We start from the raw sequence: 26,695 nt of genomic DNA, 5'->3' as shown, positions 1-26,695 counted from the left end.
CCACAGGGTTATATCTCTTAACAATTTTGCCATAATGAACTACCACGCTGACCAACGGAAACTAACATGCCAGAGCAAAAATCGACCCTGTACTGCTAATATGAATTATCAAAACTTTTTATCCAATACCCAGATGCCAAAATCTGTTGTGGCAATTTCTCACAAACCCTACAGGCTGGCAGGATGTAGGCTCTGATACCACTGAAAGATCCCTGATAGATGCCCTTGCTGATCTGTTGTAGTTTTTAAATTAATAAACTATATTTTCCTGTGATTTCTTTGATGGTCTTTGAGAATAGACAGAAGTTGCAGAAGGTTTTGTTTTTGTTTTGTGTTTTTTGATAGTTTTCACAATAGTAATGAATAATGAACAATAAACATGAGAGGAGACTGAAAATAAATAAGAACATAGAGCCAAATCAGAATTGTTATAAATCGTACCAGGCAGATTTCTGATTTATAAAGCCAAATAATAAATCCAATGCAGTTCCAAGGAGCTTACATCCAACAATGATGCCAAACTGCTGCAAATGGTAGCCGTAAGACTGCAATGAATCACATCCCAGCTGAAAGAATCAATCTGTAACGCTGAAACCATAAATCTGCAACCTGAATCCACAATAAAGAATGGTGTACTCTATCCCTGATAGCAACGCACACTGTCTGAAGAATCCAATGCCAATAACTGCTGAGGGCTACGTCCCAGCCAATCCAGAACCTGGGGTTTGCATCCCAAATGAAGAATTGCTCTCTCAGAGTCAATTCACAAAAACAAGTTTTTCAATATGCAAAAGATAATAAGAAATTAAGTCTCCATCTCCTTATATCCCCTTCCAATTGTAAATTGAACCCTAATGGGAAATTACACTTTGCCCTTTAAATAAAATATAATAAAATAACATTTTCCCAATTAAAATCATCCATGCTATAGGAAAAGTATTACTTTATTAAAATTCCATAGTTGAAGGCACCAAAAAGTCTACAGATAGTAAAAATCATGTATAATAATTCGAGACCTTTCCAACGAGCTATAACACATAGGTGTACCTGATCAACTGAAGCCAAAATCCCCTTATTACTCCAAAATGGTTATATTATTAACCTTATTTTAATTTATTTAATCACCAACTTAGGAAATATTTAAATATATTAAAATATTTCCCAAATGGTCCCAAAAGGCCCAAAATGACCAATTAAACATGAATTTGACCTTGTCACCTGTCTGTGACTGATGCCGAACAAGATGGGTCAACTGGTAGTCCATCCCTAAAATCTAGGGATGCTCCTAAAAAGTAGGAGACAGCCCCAATCAACCAAAATTGAGTCCCAATGACTCCCCTACTGTGTGCATGTCTGAGAGAACTGTCATTGAACTGGGAGTTCCTCCTAAAAAATAGGAGATGCACTCTAAGTCTCCAAAATGTTCGTCGAGGTCTCCAAATGCCTCCTAGACCACTCCTAGTCAATCCCTACAAATTAAGAATCCCTCCTAAATTGTAGGGAACTGTTGTCTACTACTACAAACTACTTGGGAAGCTCATGCATGACTCTCAAAGCCCCTGGGTAGGTTCCCTCTATGCTCTGCTGGCCTATGAGAACCAGATAATAGACCAACCTTGCTAAAAATGTTGTCACTAAGGAAGGGCAGAAATTGGGGACATGACAGAACAGTGGGAAAGTCAATGGAAAATAACTGTTTTGGACATGTAATACAAGGATAGTATAGCTTACTAGGAAATTAGGAAAGTTTTCTGGTACTGGATTAAATACAATAATGGCAAACTAAAAATGCAGGTGAGATATTCATTTATAAAACTAAAGACTGAAATTAAATAAATGTCAAGATCTTTAGTCCTTAATAAACAGGTCTGCAGAACAAAGAAGGCAATAGAGGTAAGTAAGAAAAATCCTGATAACAATTTGAGTTGAAACAATTCCTCGTGTGTTTGGATTGCATATTTAAGTAATTGGTGTGGATTTGTGCATTTGTGTTGAACAAGTGATAGCTTTGGTCAGCAATAGGAATGATGATCGATTCTATGATATATATGTGTTTATATATAATCATTTGATCTAATCTTTAGAAATTAGTTATCATTCGTGTACCTGATCAAAACATCATAAGTTCTAAGTATATTCTCGATCTGCATTTGGAGATTACTACTTGCAGATTATTATCATTTCTTGTACTCTACGTAATCCCGATCAAGCAATGATTATCAGTGATTACATTCAGATCAGATATTTGTTTGTGCAGAGATTACAATCAGACCAAACTTGATTACATTGTCTATATCGACCATGTTAGTTAAAGACATAATTAATGCATATACCCGATTAGTGATTGGGTGTCTGAACTGTAATGAAATGGCACATTCGAATGGACATGCTGTGAACAGACATGCCTCCACTTTGTGGAAACATGTCTGCTTATGGGACATGCCTCTTCCATAAATATTTATTGCAGATCTGATCCTCAAAGAGGAATACCGAAATCAATCAGTGTGTGCCTCTTGGAGATCGAGCATCAAAGATCAGTTTCAGACTTGTGAAATAATAATCAGTATTTCTCAATATTGATTAAAGCATCATTTCTACATTTGATAAGAATATGATTATCAATATTCTGATTACAACAGGCAAATAAGATACAAAAATTAGTAAGAATTATATTCTGAAAATTAAAAGACATTATAGTACAAATCTGTAAGAAATCTAATCACTTTAACAGTTTACCATTTTATTTCAACCTTGGGTAAGATATGGCTTGTGTATGTGCCAAAAAATAACATCAAAATAATAGGCAATAAACATAATAATTTGTAATTCAAATGTTATATACATAAGATAAATAGGAAAATAACAAAATCCTATTGATCGTTGTTGGAGTAAAATCTTGAGTCATGACTTATATCTTATGTGTTATATTATCTATTCAAGTAAAAGGAAACATTCGATTGTTCTAGTCCAATGAAAGAGCTTTATGAACAAATATTGTATTCTCGTTCTTCCTTGAGAGCACATATATCACCAATTAGTTCATTATAATTATATGCAGCATGACCAGTAGCAGTTTAGTTGTGCCTTCTATTTATGTTTTCATTTTTGCTATTTGTTTACAATTGTCCTTGTTGTACCCTGACCATCAATACTTATGAATTCTGTTTTATTATGATGGCCAGTATTTCAAATAATACAAACTCGAATATTCCCGAATCAATATCAGTATCAGAACAGTAACAGTAGCATATGGGGGCCTTTATGACTGTACCAATAATTAAGAGTTGGGTTTTCATAATACTAAAATGCTAAGAAGAATTCATTGGGTTTACACTTGCAACGGTAGATGGCTGTACATCGTAACTTGTAGGGTTGCAAGATTTTGATTTCTGGAATATTCTATATTGAATGTTTTTCCATGTTTCAGAGCTTAATATCCAAAACAATGACCCACTTGTTTGTATGTTGTGCAACTGCAGATTGATGAATGCCATTGGAGCTTCTTGTCCATGTCAGAGCTCCTTGTTGAGATTTCAGATGACTTGTAAGCTAATTTTAGGTTTGCCTAGAATAGCAATATGTTCTTTTGCTTCTTTAAGAGCTTCTAAAGATTTGTAGGAAAATTAAATTCTATTTGAAGATTTTCAATTGTTAAACATCAAACCACAAAGGATACCCTAATTTCTAACATTTAGAAAAAGCCATGTGCCATGTTTTAATTACAGGAAGTAATGGGTAAAAAACTTCTTGATATTAATATAGATCAAATGATCAATATATACAAATGAATAGACGATGTTTCCTTAGAAAATAGTTGTCAAGAATAGAAACATTCTATTCTAGCTAACAGATAACTAATGCTTAGCTAAATATTAGAAAAATTCTAATATTTACAACAGATTACAATAGATAACCATTAAATAGATATAGAAACTATCTATTATCATAATACCCTCCCTTAATGGTTAATGTATCCATGACACCAAGTTGTCCTCCAAATTTGACAAACGTATCTAGACCAAGTGGCTTGGTGATAATGTTTGCAATCTGATCCGTTGTAGGAACATACTGCAAGTCTATTGTCCCATCTTCAACTGGATGCCGAATGTAGTGACATAAACATCCACATGCTTGGTTCTCTTATGGAAGACCAGATTTCGTGCTAAATTGATAATGCCTTTGTTATCAACAAATGAAGTTGTTGGCCTATTGGTGACATTTGCATATCCCCAAGCATTTGACGAAGCCAAACAACTTCAGAACCTGCCTTAATTGTCCCTCTATATTCGGCCTCTTTAGAGGAGAAAGAATTTGCCTAGTGCTTTTTACTAGTCTGTAATGTCCCCACTTTCCACTTACATGCGAAAGCTATAACTTACAACCATTTTTCAATACAATATCAAAATTTGCATGTAAAACATATTAGCAATATTAGATTTAAATAAATACTAATCTAAATACTACCTAGGCTACCCTTTCTAATCCTTTAGGAGAGATCCTTTCTCCAATCACCTAACCCTCTAGTGAGAACTATGTCTTGATTATGAATTGTCATAGAAAGAGTTTCTCCCTTAGGCCTCTTTGGGATCTCTAATAACACTACTTGGTAGAGGTCCCACCTCTACCAAGTCTTTGACATATGCATATGTTTGACCACTACAATATATATTGCCTCTAATGGATCCTCTAAGATCCCTCTTTGGATTCCTATTTGGAAATCTGACATTCGACTTAGAAAACCCTCTAAACCTTGAGTTCTCCTTTAGAGAACTCGACATTCTAAATGAATGCCCTCTATTCTTTGAGTTCCCTATTAGAGGAACTTTGCATCTATAATTAGATGCCCTCTAGTTCTTCTTGATCTCGTATTGTTTATATCTTCTCAGAGTTATATACAAAAGTAATTCTTAGTTTTTCCTTTACTTATTTAAATTATCTTTACTCTTCTTAAGTTATTCCTCCTTTCCCTAATAATCCATACATTGAACTTATTACTTGTTTAAATGTTATTGACTTGTGGTTTGATCCTTTCAAGAATCTATTCTCCACCTTTGTGTATTACATTATGCTGCGATCTTCTTTCTTCTCTTCTCTGATATACAAACTTCGCATACTATATTCGTTCTTTTAGTTACTCACTGGTATGTCTTTTTCACTCTAGTTTATATTTGTATCATTAATTGAGTTTATATCTTATCTTTCTTGGTTATTGCTCTTCCTTGCCATCGATCCTTAGATCACTAGTGTCTGGTATGTGTTTCATGTTACTCTAGTTATTTCTAATGGTTATTTTCTTTGTCTTCCTCTTAAAATTCTCCTATGCTTTTGATGATATTAAATCCATTTTTACATTATATTTAATTGATTGTATATTTCTTCTATCGAGTGATGATTGTTGTGTTATGTGGAACATATTCTTCCCTTGCTGCTTGCTGAGAAGGATGCTTGGTCTTATTCTCCACCAAATATATTCCTTATCTATAAATGAGACACTGATTGTATTCCACTAGTGACTTCTTGTTTGTATTTGTTCTTGCCCGTCTCTTGTATCTATGTCGTGGCTTGTATGGAGGCTTGTATTATTGACTTGTCTTCGGTGATCTCCATTTTGCTGCTGTGTCTTCTTGTCATAGGTCTTGGTCTTTTCCTCTTCCTATTCTATTGTCCATGCTAGGCTGCCACGTTTCAGTGAATGGGAGATAAGAGCATCTATCTCCTCTCACATACTGCGAATGGTCTTCTGTAGTGTAACTAGGCTCTTCTCCCTATAGGCAAGTTTGGTGTCTTTGAAACTTCAGGGCTACTTTCTATTGTTGATCAATCATATTTTAATGATTATAGTTTGCTCCTTGTATTATATGATTTGTATGTTCTCCATGTCGATATAATCATATCTTTGTTTTGGTTGATATCATTTCATATAGTTTCCATATATCGCTTCAGTTGCCTCCTTTCATTTATTATATGTTATGACTGACTCCACGTAGGTGCTTCTCTTTACATCATCTATTGTTTTTTTCATCCTCGTGTCTCCTGCAGACCCTCCCACATTGGTGATGTGGCGGTGATAACATCTCTTATCCTTCCATTATGATCAATCATTTAGTCTAAGCTGTTGGAGAATAACACGTCTTCTTCCTCCTTCGATAGTATTGTAATTGATTTCTTATGTTCTTCTAAATTCTTCTCCAGTTACATTGTGCATGGGGCCTCTTCTTATTCGTTCTTAATTTGTATGATGTTATCTACATCACATTCATTATCGCTGCTCGTATCTTTTGTTCTCCCTAGTACTTCTTCCATGTCTGGACAATATTCTCTGCTGAACATATAGACTTAACCATATCCTCAATGATACTCGGTATTGGAGGATGGAGATACCTTCTATTCGATCATGTTGTCTCATTTCGTGATCTTAGCATTGTTTGACATCTGTATTGTAATCATTAATTGCTTATTCGATGTCTTCATACGCATGAATTGCCTTCTTTTCTTTTCATGAATATATTTGTTCATTTGATTCCTTATTCTGGTACATATATAATATTTGAGTCAATTTCAATACTCAACAATGAGTTTGTTCTTTCCTTACGATTGTAGAGACGAATGTCTAACTTGAATGGTTAATGTTCGATGATTTTTCCCCATACTTGGTTCCCTACTTTCCTTCCTTTATATCGGATTTCTATCTGGAATGGTCATATCTCTTCACCCAAATAATAAGGTTTTATTTATTTATATTAATTTGATATTTATTTATTTGAGATCTTTTACTTTATTTTATTATATCATAATATAATAATCATATTATTAGTTCGTGCCATAGGCAGGAAACTATAGCATTCAGTGGAATGCTACTGTTCAATTAATTTGTCCAATCAGCATCTTCTATTTTTTAAAAACTTTCTACTTTATATAGTTCTCATATATTTTGATCTTTATAAATTTGAATAAAAAATATTTATTTCCAATCTTATTGGTTGTAGCCTTGCTACAGTCATGAGTTGGCTTTTAATTTTCTACTTACAATTATTTTTTTTCCAAACCTAACAACTACCATTAATATGATAAGACAGCTCAATAAAATCAAATAAATTTGTGTGACAATATTTAAACGTACTTGTCATATTCTGACATATCTTATTTTTCTCCCCTCAATTTTAGGCTTTTTTCTTTTTCACAATAGTAAATTCTTGAAGAATCAGTTTATTCTAGAAAAATCTAACTACTCTAGAAAAATTTAATTCTTGCAAAATTTCGTTTTGTGCTAGTTTCTTTCCGGTGCACGTTAGAAAAAGCTAAATCGGAAGGTTTTCAAGAGTCTGCTGAAAAGCTTGCATCGATATACTACTGTAGCGACGAAATTTGGTGGGGGAGGTTTGATTTTGCGGTAAGTTTTTCCGTTACTCGATTTGGAGTTTTGGTAGGACGAAATGTGTGTATGCATCTGGTTTGGTGCAGGTTTAGCGCTCTAGGCCTAGATACTCTTGAAAACCCTAGTTCTGCACAAGCTTTCATTCATTTCCTTTGGAATTTCTTCTGTTTTGTTAGGGTTTCTACATTTCAAATCCCCTCGTCTTGGAATGACAGGAGCAAAGAAGATTTATTGCATTGCAGTTTCAGCAGTAATAGTGATGGCATGCATAGCGAATGCTGCGGAGGCGGCGGCAACAGCTCCTAGTCCATCTCTGGTTGTAGGCTGCGCTTCAATGGCAGTGATTCCCTCTGTAGCAGCTCGCCTTTTTGGATTTGTCCTTTCTTTCTTGGCCTAATCTTTCGGCTGAGGCGTTTGGCTTCTCAACGATGCAATTATGTTTTGCCCTGCCTGTGTTTCGTCCTTGCAGATCTGGTTGTTTGTTGATTTGGAAGACAATTTTTCATTTTGCTTGGGCAGATCTGATTGTTCGTTGATTTTTAAGGCACTTTTGTTCTCATTTTCCTGCACATATTTTTCCCTGGCGAGTGTGATTCTTTGTTGATTTCGAAGGGGGCCTTTAACTTCTGATGGTTAATTCATTGTTTTAGCCTTCTAGAAAATAATTCGTCCATTTAGGGCAGATACAGGTGTATATTGTTGTAATTTTTTCCGATTCATATATAAACATATTCATGTAATTTGTTCCGATTCATATATAAACGTATTCTCATATTTTGCTCGAGTCAAAGTGGCTTATATTTTATTTTTATTTTTTACTTATATGGTCCATGATACATAAAAACACTTGCAGATATCAAAATAACTCATCTTTCTTTGTCAAGACAGCTTACAATTTGAAATTATTTAAACAAGAAGTTTGGCCGTCAATGTTTTTATAGATTGAATATTTAGCAGTCTATCCCATAGCTCAAACAAACAATTGTGCACTGCCCAAGCTTTAAACTTGAGCGAAAATTATTATGAGAGGAGAAAATTTCCTACTTAACTCAAGTAGCTGATTTATGAATCTCTTAAGTCTGTTACCACTGCAAGGGAATGATTTGATATGATCTGTTCTATCCCTGAAGAAGGATCCATTGGTCAGATCCATGACATTGGACACTAATTCTCAAATATGATTGTTTCCAGAAACGTCTACTGAGGATCACTGCTAATAGCAAATTTAATGTAAATTCATTCAATATCAATCATCTTTGATCAACAAGACTGCTTGCAGAAATTAAAATGTCTCACCTTGCCAAATGCAATGCCATTTATAGCTTTGAATCATGACTGCCCACTGCAAGACTCTTACAAATAACTTATTCTACAAGAATAAAACAACGAAGCCTGATTATGATCATGCATTGCATGACCGGTACTACTTATTACTATGTAACATTCCGATCAGTCTTTCTTAGAAAGCATTTCTGAGTCTAATTGTTTTTCATTGTATTCATCCCTTGTTTCCAGTAGGAAAATTAGGACTCAGTTGAAATTGACTGCTCGATAGCTCATGTAAAAATATCGTGGAAATTTTGCCAATCAACAAATAATCAACAACTAATCAACAAAAGTGTTTCAGAACAGCAAAATGTGTTGTCTATTATATCAAAAACTATTTATAGGTTCAACTCATTAAAAGCGACCGCAAGAGCCGACCTAAATTATCTGAAACAAATTTGAGGCAATTGCATCCAAATAACGAAAACACAAAATTCAAGCTTACAATCCAGCTCTAATGCCAACAATTGCTGATTCCTGCACATTTAACCTTTAAGAATTCGTTTGAATTCATGAAAATTTCATGCTATTTTTGTTGAATCAATTATCTGTAATAATCAATAGAAATGTTTTAATAGATATGTTGATAATGAAATGAAATAAATAAGTTTGAGAAAATTTAAAAATATCTTCATCTTGTTCTAAAATATCTTATCTTGGTGTCCAATTATATTCGTTTATTATTCTAAAACTTTTAATTCTATATAGTTCTAAAACATATTGATATTTTACTAATTTACAAAGAAAGTATTTATACCAAAATGCTTTTGCTTTTAGTTTTTTCACTTTCATTTTTTTATCCAAGCTTTATAGCTACCATTAATATAATTTAGTTTAACAAAACTAATCATAAAGATTTTTATCATATATATATATATATATATATATATATATATATATATATATAGATATATATATATATATTTCCTATTTACAAAAATTAAAAATAACGTTTAATAAAAGTGATAAAATATTAATAAAAACATATTAGTGTTAGAATAAAATTCTTTTCTAAAAGTAGCAAATTGAACATTCTAGATTACAACTTAATTTTAAACATACATAAGTATAAATAAATCAATTGACATTCTAGTAACATAACATAATTATATTGCATACATTTTAAATATTTTTTATTACTTTGATCATATAAACTTTGGGCAGGAACTTGACGCTATGCGTCCTTGTTTATTATTTATATCTTAAGATAATATGGAAAATAATATATATTATATTTGTTCATTAGAAAATTACATCTATATGGTCATTTTGGGGGTTATTAAATGGTCCAAGTGATGACACCAGAACCCAAATTGAACATGTATCTAGAAGTGGACTTTTTATCGTCAACATAACCTGCCCAATCTGAATTTGGGAACATACTGAGTCTAGGATTAGGTTTGCGAGACTAAAGAAGTCCATAATTAGTAGTGCCCTTCACATAATGAAGCACACGCTTTGCTACTATCCAATGATCAGCCTTGGGAGCTATCATAAAGTGCGAGATGTAGCTGATTGTGAAACTAATATCAAGTCTAGTAGCAGAGAGGTCGATGATGTTGCCTATTAGTTGCTTTTATGTAGTATCATCTCCTAGAGGAGAATCAAACTTGGCTAAAACTTCAAACTTTTCTCCATGGGTGTAGATGCAGCTTTGCAATCCTGCATACAAGAATTGTCTAACAGGGTCCTGACATATTTGGACTAAGAAATGAAGATACTCGAAAACAACTACCAAACCTCAACACCTAGGTAATAATGCATGAGCCCAAGGTCAATCATATCAAAGGACTGTCATAAACTCTATTGGATTCCCTGAATCAAAGATGTCGAACTGCTAGTGATGATCGAATCCTCCACATAAGTGACCAGAAGGATGATGTGATTATTAATAGTCTTGATGTACAAATTCGAGTCTGAAGAACTCATTTGGAAGCGTTGATCACTGAGCTACTTATCAATTTTCATAAACCATTTCGTAAGGGCCCGCTTCAAACCATAGAGAGCTATCACCAATCTAAAAACCTGGTGTTCTTTACCAACCTTGAAACTAGGAAATTGTGTCATGTAGACCTCTTCTTCTAGGTCACCATTTAGGAAAACTCTCTTGATGTTCATCTGATGGACCTTCCAACTAAAATGTGCTGCCATGGCTAGGACTAATATGATTGTGCTCATCTTTGCTATAGGAGCAAATGTCTCCTCGTAATTAAATTTTGTAGACCCATATGCGGCCAAATGGGTTTCTTTCTTGGTGGAAGATCAAAAAGGAGCCAGGCGTGATTCTTCAACAGGCTTTGGTGTTTGGGATTCATGGTGTGTTCCAACTCTAGAATTCCTTTAGCCTCGGAGTATGTGTGAGGTTCAAACACACTATGAATGTTGGCCATGAGAGGAAAATTGTCTGTCTTTGTAGGTTTTCTCTTTTTCCAAGCAATTCTCTCATTGATGAGTTCATCATCTCAAAGATCTACAAGTGTCTTAGCCTGCCACTTAGGCCGGAGAGGACAAGGAACAACATTAGTATCAAGAGGTGCTCCATGATCAGATTCCTCATCAAAAGAATCTGGATCACAATTAAGTGAAGCATCTGCTTATCTAGGTGATCTTGCAAGAGAAGCTATTGGAGTTGTTGGAGCCCTCCCATTAGGGTGACCTAATGGAAGCCGAACTCCCAAATCATGAGCCTTCATAGGCTAATCCCCTAGATCAAGAACAAGAGAAATAGGCATGAATGGTCCTCACTGCTCATCAAAGACTAAATCACAACTGCATAGGAGACTAGATGTCTTAGTGTCGATCAAGTAGTAGGCTTTGTGAAGACTACTGTATCTAGTAAGCATGAGTTTTTGACTCTTGGCATCCAACTGGGTGCTTGACTCATTAGGGATCCAAACATAGGCAAGAGAGCCAAAAACCTTCAGGTGACTGATTCAGGACTTGTGACCTAACCAAGCCTCTTTCGGAGTCTTGCCTGTGACCGCCATAGTGGGTGATCGGTTAAAAAGGTAGATTGCAATGTGAACTGCTTCTGCCAAAATCTTCTTTGGAGCATTTGTGGTTGAGCATAGATCTAGCCATCTCAGTGATTGTTTTGTTGTGATGTTCAACTACATTGTTATGTTGTGGTGTATGGGGTGTGTTTAACTGATGCTTGATGCCATGAATATTATAGAAGCTAGAGAATTTGTTCCCCCCCCTTCCCCCCCAACCCAATTATCTGTCCTAAGAGCAAAAAAAAATTTCCCATTCTCTTGTTCAACTAGAGGTTTAAACTTCTAAAATCTATTAAACGCTTCTGATTTATTTTTAAGAAAATAGACCCACATCTTTCTACTGAAACCATCAACAAACAACAAAAAACACCTGGACCCAAGAACAACTGAAGTACCTGAGAAGTTGATGCAGGAGCATCCTAGGCTTGCTTTTAATATTGCATGTTTGGAGGGATTTTGGTTAAGTGTTGAGGAGCATCAAGATTGGATTTTGGTGGAGTTATGCTTTTCATGGTTAGGGATGTGTTGGGAACACATCGGGGAACCTTTCCTCATGATTGCATAGAGATTGGATGGATTAAGTTGAAGTTTGAGCTGTTTGAACCTTGCTGCTGAAACTGTGTTTTTTAAGTTTCTGGGTGCCTGTTGTAGGCTTTATAACTAATTATCCTTAATGAATGAGAGGTTGCGCTCTTCAAAGATTGAAGAGGGCATAAAGTACTTCCTTGTGTCAAGAGCGCAAGTCCTAATTCATTATAGGTTGGGAGATATGGCAATTCTCCCAAAGAATTGATTTCTGGCAGTTTTGCACGACAATCTGCTATGTGTGATTTTCAAGATGGATGTGCACTTTTCCTTGGGGAATTAGCCTTTGCACATTTAAGGGGTTGTAGAGGACCTAAACTACTATCTACGGTTCGAAGAACGAGTTCTAATTCAACGAAGCTAGGAGATATTGTGATTTTACTCGGATATCGATTTCTGGACATTTAATTGTTGTTGCAGGCCGACTTGTGGCATTTAATTTATGTATTTGTATTTAATTTGTGTTTTGGGCTGACATGTGGCTTAGATTGGTATAAGTAGGGGTCTTGTGGAGTCTTTTAGTCATTATTGAGTTGGGATAGAAGGAAGGATAGATGCAAATTTGAAGAGCTAGAGGTGCGGCTTAGGAACTAGAGGATCTCTTGGCAGACCTACGGGTATAAGTGTGGATTCTTCTTGATGTTCTTATCCAGTTGTGTATCTAGATTAGTTGAGATTGGTTTGTAAGTTGGATCTTGTTGGATCTTGCAGAACTAATTTTGTAATTGCTATTTGTAGTTGGCCCTAACCCAGAAGGCCTTACAGCGGGGCATATTGCATGTAATCAATTATATATCTATGAATAAAGAGTTGTGATTTGATATCAGATCTTGCATTGTTATTGTATTTCCACTGTGTAGTTTTATTGCTAGGGGCTAGGACATCTCCGTTGGGGATTCTCCTGCCTTGCGCTGCGTTAGAAGCTCGCCATGAGTCGCCACTTTTGAAAACTGGAGGATGTTGCTTCCTAGCTTAGCATGCCTCAAAACTCCAAGCTGCTAAGTCTGAATCTCTTGCAATCCGAGGACAAGCTCTTCCCAAGCAAGATGAGAGAGATAGTGCACATTTAACTGCCCATACCATTGATGCCAAGGTGAACTGACAGAAGCCCATTAAGCAACCATAGCTAAGTCCTAAGAATGACCATAATTAGCAAGTTTGAAAAGACCATGATCCTCAAAGCCAACTGCAACAAGAGATTGAGTCTTCCTATTAGTGATAGTGCACTGATGTGAATTGAAGATGACATCCAACTGTGGAGAGTGCCACAACAACTGACTAACTGAGAGTAGATCTAGTTCCATCCCTAGAACGTAGTAAACATTGAGGAAAATGAGATTCCTTCTAGTTGACTGAAACTGAATATTGCCTTTGTTGACAACAATGTACTCTTTCGTTCCAAAAAAATTGGATTTGAATAAGGATAGTAGTTAGTAAACCAGTTTCTATGGTCGGTGAAATGACAAGAAGTAGCTAAATCAATGTACTAGGCAGATGACTTGACATGATCTGTAGGTCCTTTAACCATGAAGGCGTAAAAGACAAATTCTATCTGCTTAGTGTGGTCTGCATTGCTTGCTTTGGGCTGCAAACTAGATTGCTTAGAAAAGGTAGCTAAGCATTTTAGACATTCAGTCTTCATGTGCTTGTACTTGTGGCTATAGTTGCACTGAATGTTCTTTTTCTTGGAGCCTTTTGATGCTAGAGTAGAGGACTTCTGCTGAGAAGGCTTCTTTGAAAGAGACTTGCCCTTATCCTTCGGAAAGGATTTAGCAACAAAGGCTTGTATTGTGGAGGTGGAGTAGGAACTGCTACCCAACTGTTGTTTGCACCGATCTTGCTGAAGCAGAATTCTGCAAAGATTTCTGAACCTGTTCCCAACACCAACATAAGTCATGTTGAGAGCCACGATAAAATGCTTGTTGGAGTTGGGAAAACTTCTGAGAGTGGTTACCACAATGTCCTCTTCCTCCATCTTGCATCCAATGGCAAGAAATTGATCATGGATTTCCCAAGTCCTATTCAGGTGTTCCTAGAGCAATCACCACTCATCCACGAGAATAGAAAACAGAGTGTTCTTGAGAAAGAAAGCTCTTCTTCTATTAGAAGTCACAGGTAGTTTCTTTATGTGCTCCAATATCTCTACAATCGTTTTCTTAGATGGATTCTGAGGGAGTTGTTCATCAGCTACTGATAATTTGAGAAGCATTCTCCCGATTATGTTGATCATAGGAAGTATGATCAGGACAGGTTGTAGTACCTAGAACCACCTAATCGTTGTCGTGATACTCTAAGATAGTTAGCATCAGCTGCTTCTGAGTGCCATAATTCCGACCTTTGAATTTCTGATTTCCCTTGAGTAGAAAATTAGTCAGTGATGCCATGACACATTTTTTAGTGAGAAATATGAAAATTTGTGAAGGCACATACTTCGAGGCAAAATGTCGGAAGACCCAAAAATAATGAAGAGGTACCTAGAAGAGAGCTCAAAAACACAGAAGAAATTTGTTGGCTCAAAAATTAAGCACAAAATCAAGGCACCCAAAAAAAAAAGATGACAACCTAGTTGATTTCTTGAAAAACCCACCAAGAATTTTCACTTTTTTTTTGAACCATTATACAAATAGGGTTTTTGAAAAAACTGTAATTGGTTCAAAATAACTCAAAAATTCGCAGGAAAATGGTGGATTTGTAGATAAATCTTCTAGGTGAATTTGTAAAAAATAATTTCAAAAAATTTGCTCAAATAAATTAAGGGAAACTATTTTTTTTTGTATTTTTATAAAGTTTATGCTCGAATACCATATTACGGGAAGTAATTGGTAAAAAGCTTGATTGATGTTAACAGAGGTCGAGTCATCAATATATACAATTGAATAGATGATGTTTCCTTAAGAAATAGTTATCAAGAATGGAAACATTCTATTCTAGCTAAAATATAACTAACACCTAACTAAATATTAGAAAGATTTTAATATTTACAATAGATAACCATTAAATAGATATAGAAACACTATCTACTATTGTAATAGTTTTTGTGTTTGTTAAACACGTTTGTAGAAATGAAGCAATACAAAACAAGATGTGATAGCAAAAGGAATAAACAATTTGAATGAAAAAAATGGTAGACTTTTCATTTACTTTAGAGAGGATTGTAAACATTTTAATTGGCATCTTATTGTTTCACACAAGACAATTTTCAGCAGTATGCCTTTTCTATTTACAATTTGTATATGTGTATTTTTTTTGTTATTTTGAGCATAATAAACTAAGTCAAATTTGAATTTAGAACCAAATGGGTGTTTTGGTATTCTGCAAATAGGTCATCGACGTGCTCTCAGAAATCAGTGCTTCGATTTAGGAAAGAAAATAAGAAAGTAAAAGCATCCAATGCGAAATCCCACAGAAAAATAAAAAAAAAACTCCAAGTTCTTTCTGTTCTTTCTATTGTGCCCGATCTCCTGTTTTAGGTACTCAAGCATCAATGGGAAGGCACAGATGGAGAATTGCATCTGCATGTATATCATGTGGATGATGGAGGAATGTTATTTGCACTTGCAAAAGTGATATTTCTGATAGTGAATTTGTGAGTAAGTTTGATCCTATAAAAGCTAGGAGTAAGTTCGTATTCGTAGAGTTCTATTTTGTTTCATTTCACACCTTGGAAAACTTAGGAGGAAATAAATCACTCAACTAAGTCTGCATGAAGGGTTTCATGCACCTTTAGGATCAATAATTCTACTTAACCTAGATTGAAAACTATCTGATCCTCTTAATACCAACTAATATGAAAACATGCGATAGGAGCCCATTCGACCTCCCGTAGCAGCATAATCTTTTCGGCACCAACTTAATGGAAATTGAGTAGACTCTTCTTCAATGCAATTGAAATACATAGATAATTTCAATCACCTTCGAATGTAAAACTAGAGACCCACACTGGTCACAAAATGACCATCAAACAATATTAATCCATTTCCTAACATATAACATCTTCCTACGCGTGTGGTTTTAGGACTCGATAACAGATAGTCCTTCAATCATGAAATTCTCTCACTAACAAAATCTGCAAATCCCTGATTCGAACGAACCTTACCACTGTCGCTTATTAATTATATGATTTCAACACATAGGTGAATACATGAAGATATTCACTATTATCCTGAGCTTCCTTCCGTGTGGATACATACATAAACAACCCAAAATGAAAAGACAAAGAAAAGCATAAATATATAATACATAACCCTCCACAATCCCAAAAAATAGATCGCAGAGAGTCTAAAGACTCCCATCTATTGTTGCGATCCTCAAAACAGCATGCAGTTACATTCAAAAACTCAGCAAATCGAGTTTCCTATAATAAATTTCAAAACCAGCAAATCAAATTTGAATTCAAAACCGAATGGGTGTTTATTTATTCTGCAACTAGGTCATCAATGTGCTCTCAGAAATCAGTGCTTGGATTTAGGAAAGAAAATAAGAAAGTAAAAACATCCAACGCGAATTCCCATGGAAAAATCAGAAAAAAACTCCAAATTCTTTCTATTATTTTTGTCCTGCCTGCTCTCCTTTTTTCTGTTACAAAATCTACCTCTTGATACTTTCCCATCTCTGAGATTGGGAAGATGAAACGCCAACAACAAAACAAGAAAATGAAAACTATTTTTCAATGATGAAGGATTGTTTAGAAATCATAATCTACCACCAACTCTTCTAGGTGTTTGGAGCTCCCTGTAGCCATTGATTTACTTAGCTGGCTTAATTATTTCAAACACACACAAACACTCTAAAAGGAAACCAACTCAACCAAAAATGGAAATCAACTTTGTCCTAACTGGCTATAATTGGAGAGTTTACAGAATCACTACTCCATTTATGCCACCACACCGTAGGACTTTATTGTAAACACCAAAATTTTAATCCTATTAACAAACACACTAAAACATGAGTTCAACTTCCTTCATAGTTTCTGTAGCTTCCTGTAGCATATTTCACCATATTAGTTCTTGTAGCATAGTTTGTTTGGTCTGCTTCTGCAGCATACTCCCCTTAGGAATGAATCTCAAGTCCACTTGAGATGAGGTGTTGTAGTGTTGGACCATGCTTGTTGGTTTTTGTCTCATCGATCCAAATAGCTTCTATTGTAGGTCTATTCTTCCATTTGACTAAATATTGAATATATTGTCCAATTGGGGTGGTGCTAGTTTGGGTATTTGATGCAAATCTGTTATTACGGAATCCTCGTGTGCTGGTTGTGTTGCTGAACTTTTGTATGGTGTGAGATTACAAACATTAAATATGGGTGAGATGCCAATTTTTAGAGGTAATTGAATCTTGTATGCATTGTGTCCATACTTTGCTAAGATTTGACAAGGACCAACCTTCTCGGGTAATAATTAAGTATGCTTGGTTTGAGGTAGTCTCTCTTTCTTCAAATATGCCCACACTAAATCACCAACATTGAACTATACTTCTTTTCTTTTCTGATCAACAAATTTTTTATACTCCTGATTTGAATTCTGTAGTTGCAACTTGACTTGATCTTGGACCTCTTTAATAGCTTCAGTAAATTCTTGATCATGTGAACTACTAGGAAAAATGTTTGGAAGTTCTCTAACTTTAAGAATTCCTCTTGGGTGTGTACCATATAGAATCTGAAATAGAGATTTTCCTGTACTTCTGTTCACTGTGTCATTGTATGAGAATTTAGCTTGAGCAAGGATAGAATCCCATTTTTCTCCATGTTGTCTTGTAAGGCATCTTAACAAGTTTCCCAAAGATCTATTAACAACTTTCGTTTGACCATCTATTTGTGGATGATATGCGGATGAGAAAGATAGGTTTGTGCCAAGTTTCTTCCAAAAGGTCCTCTAAAAATGACCTACAAATCTGCAATGTCTGTCTGATACAATCTTCAATGGTTATCCATGAATTCGAACTATCTCTATGAAGAAGAGATCTGCTATGTATGAAGCATCGTTAGTAGATTTGGATGGTAGGAAATGTGCTATTTAAGTAAACCTGTACATCAGTTTTTCTTGCATGAAAGTGCATTTGTCCAAATTAATAATCAACTTTTCTTCTCGTATTAGCCTTAACACCAACTCTAGATGTTTCAAATGCTCCTCCTTTGTGTTGTTGAAAACTAAAATATCATCTAAATATACTATCACAAACTTTCCTGCAAGATCTTTGAGAACTTCATTCATGAGTCTCATAAACATACTAGGAGCATTAGACAATCCAAATGGCATTACCTTCCACTCGTATAATCTCTCATTTGTTTTGAACGTTGTTTTCCATTCATCTCCTGGCCTAATTCTTATTTGATGGTATCCACTTTTTAAATCAATTTTTGAAAAGTATCTTGCTTTTCCCAAACAATCAAGTAAATCTTCTATCCTAGGCATTGAAAATCTGTACCTTATGGTGATTTTGTTCAATGCTCTTGAATCTATGGAAAGCTTCCATGTTCCCTCTTTCTTAGGTGCTAGGACTGCGGGTACTACACATGGGCTTAGACTCTTTCCAACCAAACCATCTTCAAGTAATTCCTCAATTTGCCTTGCCATTTCTTCGTTCTGTTGTGGTGTTAGCTTGTATGCAGCCTTGTTGGGCAATGCTTAACTTGGTATGAGATCAATGCAATGATTGATTTCTCGCATAGATGGGAGACTTCTTGGCATTTCATCAGCTATGATTTCATTGTACTTGTCCAGAATTGGTTTAACTTCTTCCACTACCTTCTGTGTCTTCTTTTCTACCACTTCCTCCTGCAAGTTCGAACTTTTAATTTCTGAATTTGCTTTCTCAATCTGATTTTCAGCATTCTCCTATAATTTATCTTTAAGTATGAGAATCAATGCAAAGGGAGGACACTTCTTTCCTTTAACTTCCTTTAGAAATTCTTTCTTACACATTACCATGATCTTAGCTTTTGTAGATTTTGCTTCTTCTTGGCTTGGTTCGGTTAGAGGTATTAGTTCAATGACCTTTCCATTCTTTGTAATGGTGTATGTGTTCTTTACTCCATCATGTTGTGCCTTGAGATTGTACTACCATTGTCTACCAAAAAGTAAGTGATATGCATCCATATTGACAATGTCAAACAACAATCCGTCCTTGTATGCTCCAATCTGAAATTCAACACAAGCTTGTTCTTCCACTATAGTCTTCTGTCCTTTATTCAGCCAGGACACTCTATAAGAATACAGATGAGGTGTTCTTGGTAATTTTAACTTCTTTGCCATTTCAAGAGCTACAAATTTTTTTGTGGAACTAGTCTACCAATATCTCCCAAACTTTTCCTCTAGACTTACAAGTAGTTCTGAAAATAGATTTTCTCTGTGGTGGTTTTGATTTTATAGGCATCTTCAGAAGTGTTCTTCTCATCATAAGGGCTTCTCCTCTTTCTAGATAACCATAAGTTTTTGAATTGTTTTGTGAATCAGCCTCTTGTGCAAGGTTTATTCTCCTTTCTCCATGAGTATTTGAGATTGTTTTTGCTGGACATTTGTGTGCCATGTGACCTTCTTGGTTACAATTATAACATCTTATTGTTCCGTTCATTCTTCCTGGTGACCTTCCTCTGAAATTTGGTCTTCTACCTCTGCAACTTCCTCTAAAATTATCAAATCTAGTTATTTCATGATGTGTCTTTGGTTGTAGCTGAAAATTTGGGCTTCTTCCCCTAAATGTGTTTGTTCCTCTGAATGATTGTCTTCCTCTACTTCTATTGCTATTCTCTTGTCTTCTCTTGACCTTCTCTTCCACTTTCAAAGCTAGTTGGTAACATTTAGCTACTATGTTGGGACTCAATAGCTGCAACTCTTGTTGTATATTCATTCTTAGACCATTTATGTATCTTGCTACCTTGACACTCAGGTTTTGCAAATTTTGATTTTAGACTCAATTTTTGGAATTCCTCTATATAAGTGTAGAGATCCATATCTCTCTGTTTGAGATTTTGCCCTTCTAGTGTAGCTGTATTTCATAGTCTTCAGGAAGATAAGTCTCTTTCACCATAGATACCATCTTCTTCCATGAACAAATTTTCTTCTTTTCTTCCTTCACATTTTCTTCTTGTAGAAAATTCCACCATGTAAGGGCTGCTCCCTTCATCCTAGACTTAGCCACCTTGACTTGCTGCAATTATGAAGTCTTCTCACATTCAAAGAAATTCTCTAAAGCTTCAATCCATTCCAAAACTTTTTTAACATCCATCTTCCCCGTAATCATAGGTAACTCAGTGGATTTTCCTCCCAAAGCCTTCAAGGCTGTAATGAATGGCCTTTCATGTTTAGATATTTCATCCTCTTCATCGGTTGGGACTTCTTCCTCCTCTTCTTCTTTGATTTATTTCTTCTCAACCACATTTTTCATGTATTCGAACTTATTTGCTAATTCCACCAACATCCCCTTCACTTCTCTATTCTCTTTCTAATAGAGCTCCTCTTGTTCCTCAATCTTTTTAGCTAATTTTGCATTGGTCACCATCTTGCTTGACCCTACAGAGGACTCTTGATCAGGTATATGCAACATGTAACTTCACACAATCTAAGGTCTCTTGCTCTGATACCAAAAATGATGCAGCGCCTCACCTTGGAAAACTTAGGAAGAAATAAATCACTCAATTAAGTTTGCATCAAGGTGTTTGTGCACCTTCAGGATCGATAAGTCTACTTAACTCAGATTGAAAACTATTTGATCCTCTTAATACCAACTAATATGCAAACATGCGATAGAAGCCCATTCGACCTCCCCTAGGAACATTAACTTTCTTGCACCAACTTAATGGAAATCGACCGGACTCTTCTTCAATGTAATAGAAATACAAAGATAGTTTCAATCACCTTCGAATGTAAAACTGGGGACTCGCACTGATCACAAAATGACCATCAAACAATATTAATCCATTTCCTAACATATAATACCTTCCTACGTGCGTGGTTTTAGGACTCGATAACAGATAGACCTTCGATCATGAAATTCTCTGTGACTAACAAAATCTGCAAATCCCTGATTCGAACCAACCTTACCACTGTCACATATCAATTATGTGATTTCAACACATTGGTGAATACATGAAGATATTCACTTTTATCCTAAGCTTCCTTCTGCATGGACATAGACATAAACAACCGAAAATGAAAACACAAATAAAAACATAAATATATAATAGATAACCCTCCACGATCCCAGAAAATAGATCGTAGAGAGTCTAAAAGAATCCCATCTACTGTCACAACCCTCAAAACAACATGTAGTTACATTAAAAAACTCAGAAAATCGAGTTTCCTGTAATAAATTTCAAAACTAGCAAATCAAATTTGAATTCAAAACCAATTGGGTGTTTTGTTATTCTGCAACTAGGTCATCAACATGCTCTCAGAAATCAGTGCTTCGATTTAGGAAAGAAAATAAGAAAGTTAAAACATCAAACGCGAAATCCCACAAAATAATCAGAAACAAAACTTCGAATTCTTTCTATTCTTTCTGCTGTGCCCGAACTCCTTTTTTAGGTACTCAAGCATTAATGGGAAGATAGGGATGGAAAATCGCATTTGCATGTATATCATGTGGATGATGGAGGAATGTTATTTGCACTTGCAAAAAATGATATTTTTGATAGTGAATTTGGGAGTAAATTTGCACCTATACAAACTAGGAGTAAGTTTGTATTCACAGAGTTCTATTTTGTTTCATTTCTCACCTTGGAAAACATAGGAGGTAATAAATCATTGAACTAAGTTTGCATGAAAGGGTTCGTGCACCTTCGGGATCAATAATTTTACAACCCAGATTAAAAATTATATGATCCTCTTAATAACCACTAATATGCAGACATGTGACAAGAGCCCATTCGACCTCCTGTAGCAACATTAGCTTTCCTACACAAACTTAATGGAAATCAACCAGACTCTTCTTCAATGCAATTGAAATACATAGATGTTTGAATCACCATCAAATGTAAAATTGGGGTCCCACACCGATCACAAAATGATCATCAAACAATATTAATCCATTTCCTAACATATAACACCTTCCTATGTGCGTGGTTTTAGGACTCGATAATAGACAAACCTTCAATCATGAAATTCTCTATGACTAACAAAATTTGCAAATCCTTGATTCAAACCAACCTTACCACTATCACATATCAATTATTTAATTTCAACACATTGGTGAATACATGAAGATATTCATTGTTATCCTAAGCTTCCTTCCGCATGAACCCAGACATAAACAACCGAAAATGAAAACACAAATAAAAACATAATTATATAATACATAACCCTCCGTGATCCCAGAAAATAGATCGCAGAGAGTCTAAAAGACTCCCATCTACTGTTGTGACCGTCAAAACAGCATGTAGTTACATTCAAAAACTCAGACAATCGAGTTTCCTATAATAAATTTCAAAACCAGCAAATCAAATTTGAATTTAAAACCGAATCGGTGTTTTATTATTCTGCAACTAGGTCATTGACATGCTCTCAGAAATCAGTGCTTGGATTTAGGAAAAAAAGAAAGAAAGTTAAACATCCAATGCGAAATCCCATGGAAAAATCAGAAAAAAAGCTCAAAATTCTTTCTATTCTTTTTGTCGTGCCCGATCTTTTTTTTGTTACAAAATCCTCCTTTTCATACTTTCCCATCTCTGACATTGGGAAGATAAAACACCAACGACAAAACAAGAAAACAAAAACTGATTTTCAAATCATGAAGGATCGGTCAGAAATCAGATTCTGCTGCTAACTCTTCCAGCTGTTTGGAGCTTCCTGTAGCCATCGATTTACTTAGCAAGCTTAATTATTTCAAACATACGCAAACACTTTAAAAGAAAACCGTCTCAACGGAAAATGGAAATTAACTTTGTCCTAAGTGGCTATAATTGGAGAGCTTATAGAATTACTATTTCATTTATGCCACCACACCGTAGAACTTCATTACAAACACCAAAATTTTAATCCTACTAACAAACACACTAAAACATGACATCAACTTTATAGTTTCTTTAGTTTCCTGTAGCATCATCTTTATTATATCTTCCCGTCACACAATTCTGAAGTATTCTTTCATCTTTGTTTGTTCTTGTAACATATCTCACGATGTTAGTTCTTGTAGCATAGTCTATCCGGTCTGCGCCTGTAGCACATGTTAAATTCATTATAGAAAGATACCCGAAGAATTTAGAGGCTAATACAGCCATGGTTAATTGTTTTAACGTGAGGAAAATATTTATTTTTACAACTCCTATCTATCTCCTAGGAGATACCAAGGGTTAAATACTAAGTTACCGATTTGGGTTTGAGTTCAGGTTCGTGGGTGGGTTTGTAGGTATATATATATATATATATATATATATGTGAAAATAAAAAGAGTAAACTAACTAAGTCATTTCATAGTACGAATATATTAATGTTATTTGATTATTGATCAATGCCAAATGTCAAAGTTAAACATTAAATACTCGCTCATTAACCTCTGTTCATGATTGTAAAGAAAATCATACATTGAATTAGTTAATTGCAGAATGAAATTTCAAAATCATCAGATTAACATATAGTAAAGTTTGTGATGTAATGATAAATGAAAAATGTTTGATAGTCTATCAATGATCATAGACTCACAGTATGAACGATGCAAATGCCTTTCAAGGGTCAAATGGATCATTAAAAAATGAGGGATCAATGGCTTCATCCCCAACTACATGTACATCCTCATCGTTGGAACCCATACCAGTTGCACTAGCCCTGGATGCTATTACATCCTCCTCGTCCTCCTCAACATCTAGCAAGACAATTCTAACTAGATTCTAGACGATCATATCCAAATGAGTAGTCTCGTGTAATACATCCCATAACTTCTCTGGCTCCTTATATTTTTGATCCTTGCGTGACAGGAGGTGCCAATTGTTGTGAATAAATACCAAGTCCTCTACTTTCTTGTAACCCAACTAGTTGTGCTTCACTGAGTGGAAAAAGGAGTATGTACTACAATTCCACCCAACAACAGAAGAGCTTGTAACCTAGAGAGACAACCAACAAAATGTTAAAAAATTAGAAATTGTAAATTATAATACAATAGGAATTTAAGAGCGCTAATTCTACAAGCTAAGTGATGATTAAAAAAGGAGAAAAAAACTTAGATACTCTCGATAGATCTTAATGGCAAGAGGTTGGAGGTACATGGAACCTTGCGCATGTAATTAGCACCATCCAGTGGCATCCATTCTACTTTGGTCATTGATTTCGTCAAGGTCTGCATTTTTTCTGAGACAAAGTCTGTAAACTCTCTTCTAAAATTCAATGCCACAAGAGCTTGCTAAATGCCTTCTTATACCTACTAGCAACCTCAGTATCTCTTAATGGTGCAACGCAACTCTACCAGGAATAGAAAGTATCTCAGCACTATAATCCCTCGGAGAAAGTGCATACACTAGGAGGTGTAAAGGTGTAGTCATCCTTTTCCAACGATGTAGAACAATTTTCTCCACCCTTTTGTAGAAGGTTTCCTTAGGATCCTGCTCTCTCCTATGAATGACTTGGGATGTTAAATAATGTTTATGTAAGTTATCTTGATGTAGTGTTAATTAAAATTAAAAATCAAAATCTTTCGATAAACAAGGATAGAGTATTTTATAAAAAAATTTAAACTTACCATTTTCAACTCTCTAGCATGGAGTCCATGGCATCATAAATATCCCCCAAACAAGGCTCATCAGTGTCGGCAAACCGAAGCATAGACATGATGCGCTCAGTGAATTCTAATACATATTCCACCCTATTCCAAAAATCATCACTCAAGATCATATCCTTTACTTTTTTAGCCCTTGCTGTATCAAATTGCTTCCATCCACCCCATTGATTGTTAATAACCATTTGGGACAATGCTTCTTTCACCCTCATAAGTCGTCTAAGGACGATTATGTGCAAAGCAAACCTTGTTTCAATAACCTATTACCATGTTAATTTAAATTGTAAGTAAATAACACATTTCAGATATGTAAACAACACAAAAAACATTTTATTCAATTATGTAAAGTTGACACAAAATGATAAATGAAACTAAATAAAGTTCAAAATTTATCTTGAATAATTCCAAGTGGGAGAAAGTTCTCAAAATTGCTTGTGACATATGGTGGTTTGTCATGAACATTTGGATCTCCTCACCCTCATACACCTTTTTCACCCAATCAATTTGAGTGCCAATTGCTTTCATCACCAAGTTCAAGGAGTGGATGGTGCATGGTGTCCAAAAGATATGATCATATCGTGCTTCTACCAAAGCACCTGTAGCCCTACAAACTTTAGCATTGTTTGGTATTACTTGGACAACATTGTCAACTCCCACAAATTCTATGGATTCAATGAGAAGCCAAGCTAAAATCTGCATCCTTTACCTCCCTTCACAATCAACTGCCTTCAAAAACATTGCCCCCTTGGGAGAGACAGCAATCACATTTATTAATGGATGGTTTTTGCAATCTCTCCATCCATGAAAGACATACTCACCCCTGTTTAGATCCAAGAATCTCTTATTGGATTGAGGAGGGTTTCTACATTCTTTCTCTCATTATGCAATATGGTGGTTCTCAACTTTTCATATCCAGGGCCTTGGTAACCACAAGGTGCTTCATTTATTGCTTCCACCATCTCTCTTCAATAAGGCGATCTCACTAGATTGAATGAAAAAGATATATTCAATTATTATTCTTGTTTTAGAATGATACTTCAACTGTAAAAGATATATTCCTATATGCTTATATGTTATGAGTTGTGAGAATGTATGCATATATGAGCATAATACTATAAAGTGATTGAGTTTCATATTTTTCCATGGCTTAATGTCATGATTTTTTTTCTCCAAATTGAATAGAGTTATGAGAGTATTACAAAGAGATAAATGATATTGTTCATCCTTTGGTTAAGATGGAGATTAATGAAGGATTTTTATGAGAACTCTTTTAAAAGAGAGGAATAATTATGTTTATTAAATTACAATTAATGACAACCTCTGTGAAGGGTGTAATGCTTTGAAACCCTGTAAGGCTCATATCAAGCATTTATATGCAACTTGGAAAGGGTATTGATAACTCTCTAGGTATGTTGGCAAGGTATGTGCATTGGAGAGTGGCACATGGGAGTGTCCAATTTGGGGCACCATACACCCAGCCTTGTCTTGGCCAAGACTTTGTGCTAGTAGGCATGGTGCAATAAGTGCACTCTTTTATGTGAGTAGGCATATATGGGATTTTCACACAAGTCCTCCAAGTGTGCCTTAGTGAGGGCCAATATTGTAGAACACAACTGTTCTACTTGGGGGGGTGGGGGGTGAGTTAGTAGATGATATAATTTTAGTTCCTTAAACAATTCAAAACTTTTAAAACGATAAGCATATAAACTTTAAC

The 26,695-nt window shown here is 35.2% G+C and overlaps 1 protein-coding gene across 1 annotated transcript in view; it reads left to right on the top strand.

Annotated features, from left to right (window-relative positions):
* LOC149534254 (ATP synthase subunit B) overlaps nt 1–26,695 on the top strand; it is a 207,022-nt gene that overhangs the window by 122,177 nt on the left and 58,150 nt on the right. Inside the window, exon 10 of the mRNA XM_089803181.1 lies at nt 3,480–3,544. Coding sequence (XP_089659307.1) covers nt 3,480–3,544 — 65 coding nt within the window. The remainder of the gene's footprint in view (nt 1–3,479; nt 3,545–26,695) is intronic.

The sequence above is a fragment of the Cupressus sempervirens genome, chromosome 10 (assembly GCF_028749045.1).
Source record: "Cupressus sempervirens isolate cs-2001-9-10 chromosome 10, ASM2874904v1, whole genome shotgun sequence".
Taxonomy (NCBI): Eukaryota; Viridiplantae; Streptophyta; class Pinopsida; order Cupressales; family Cupressaceae; genus Cupressus; species Cupressus sempervirens.
This window is presented reverse-complemented; position numbering and strand designations above follow the sequence as displayed.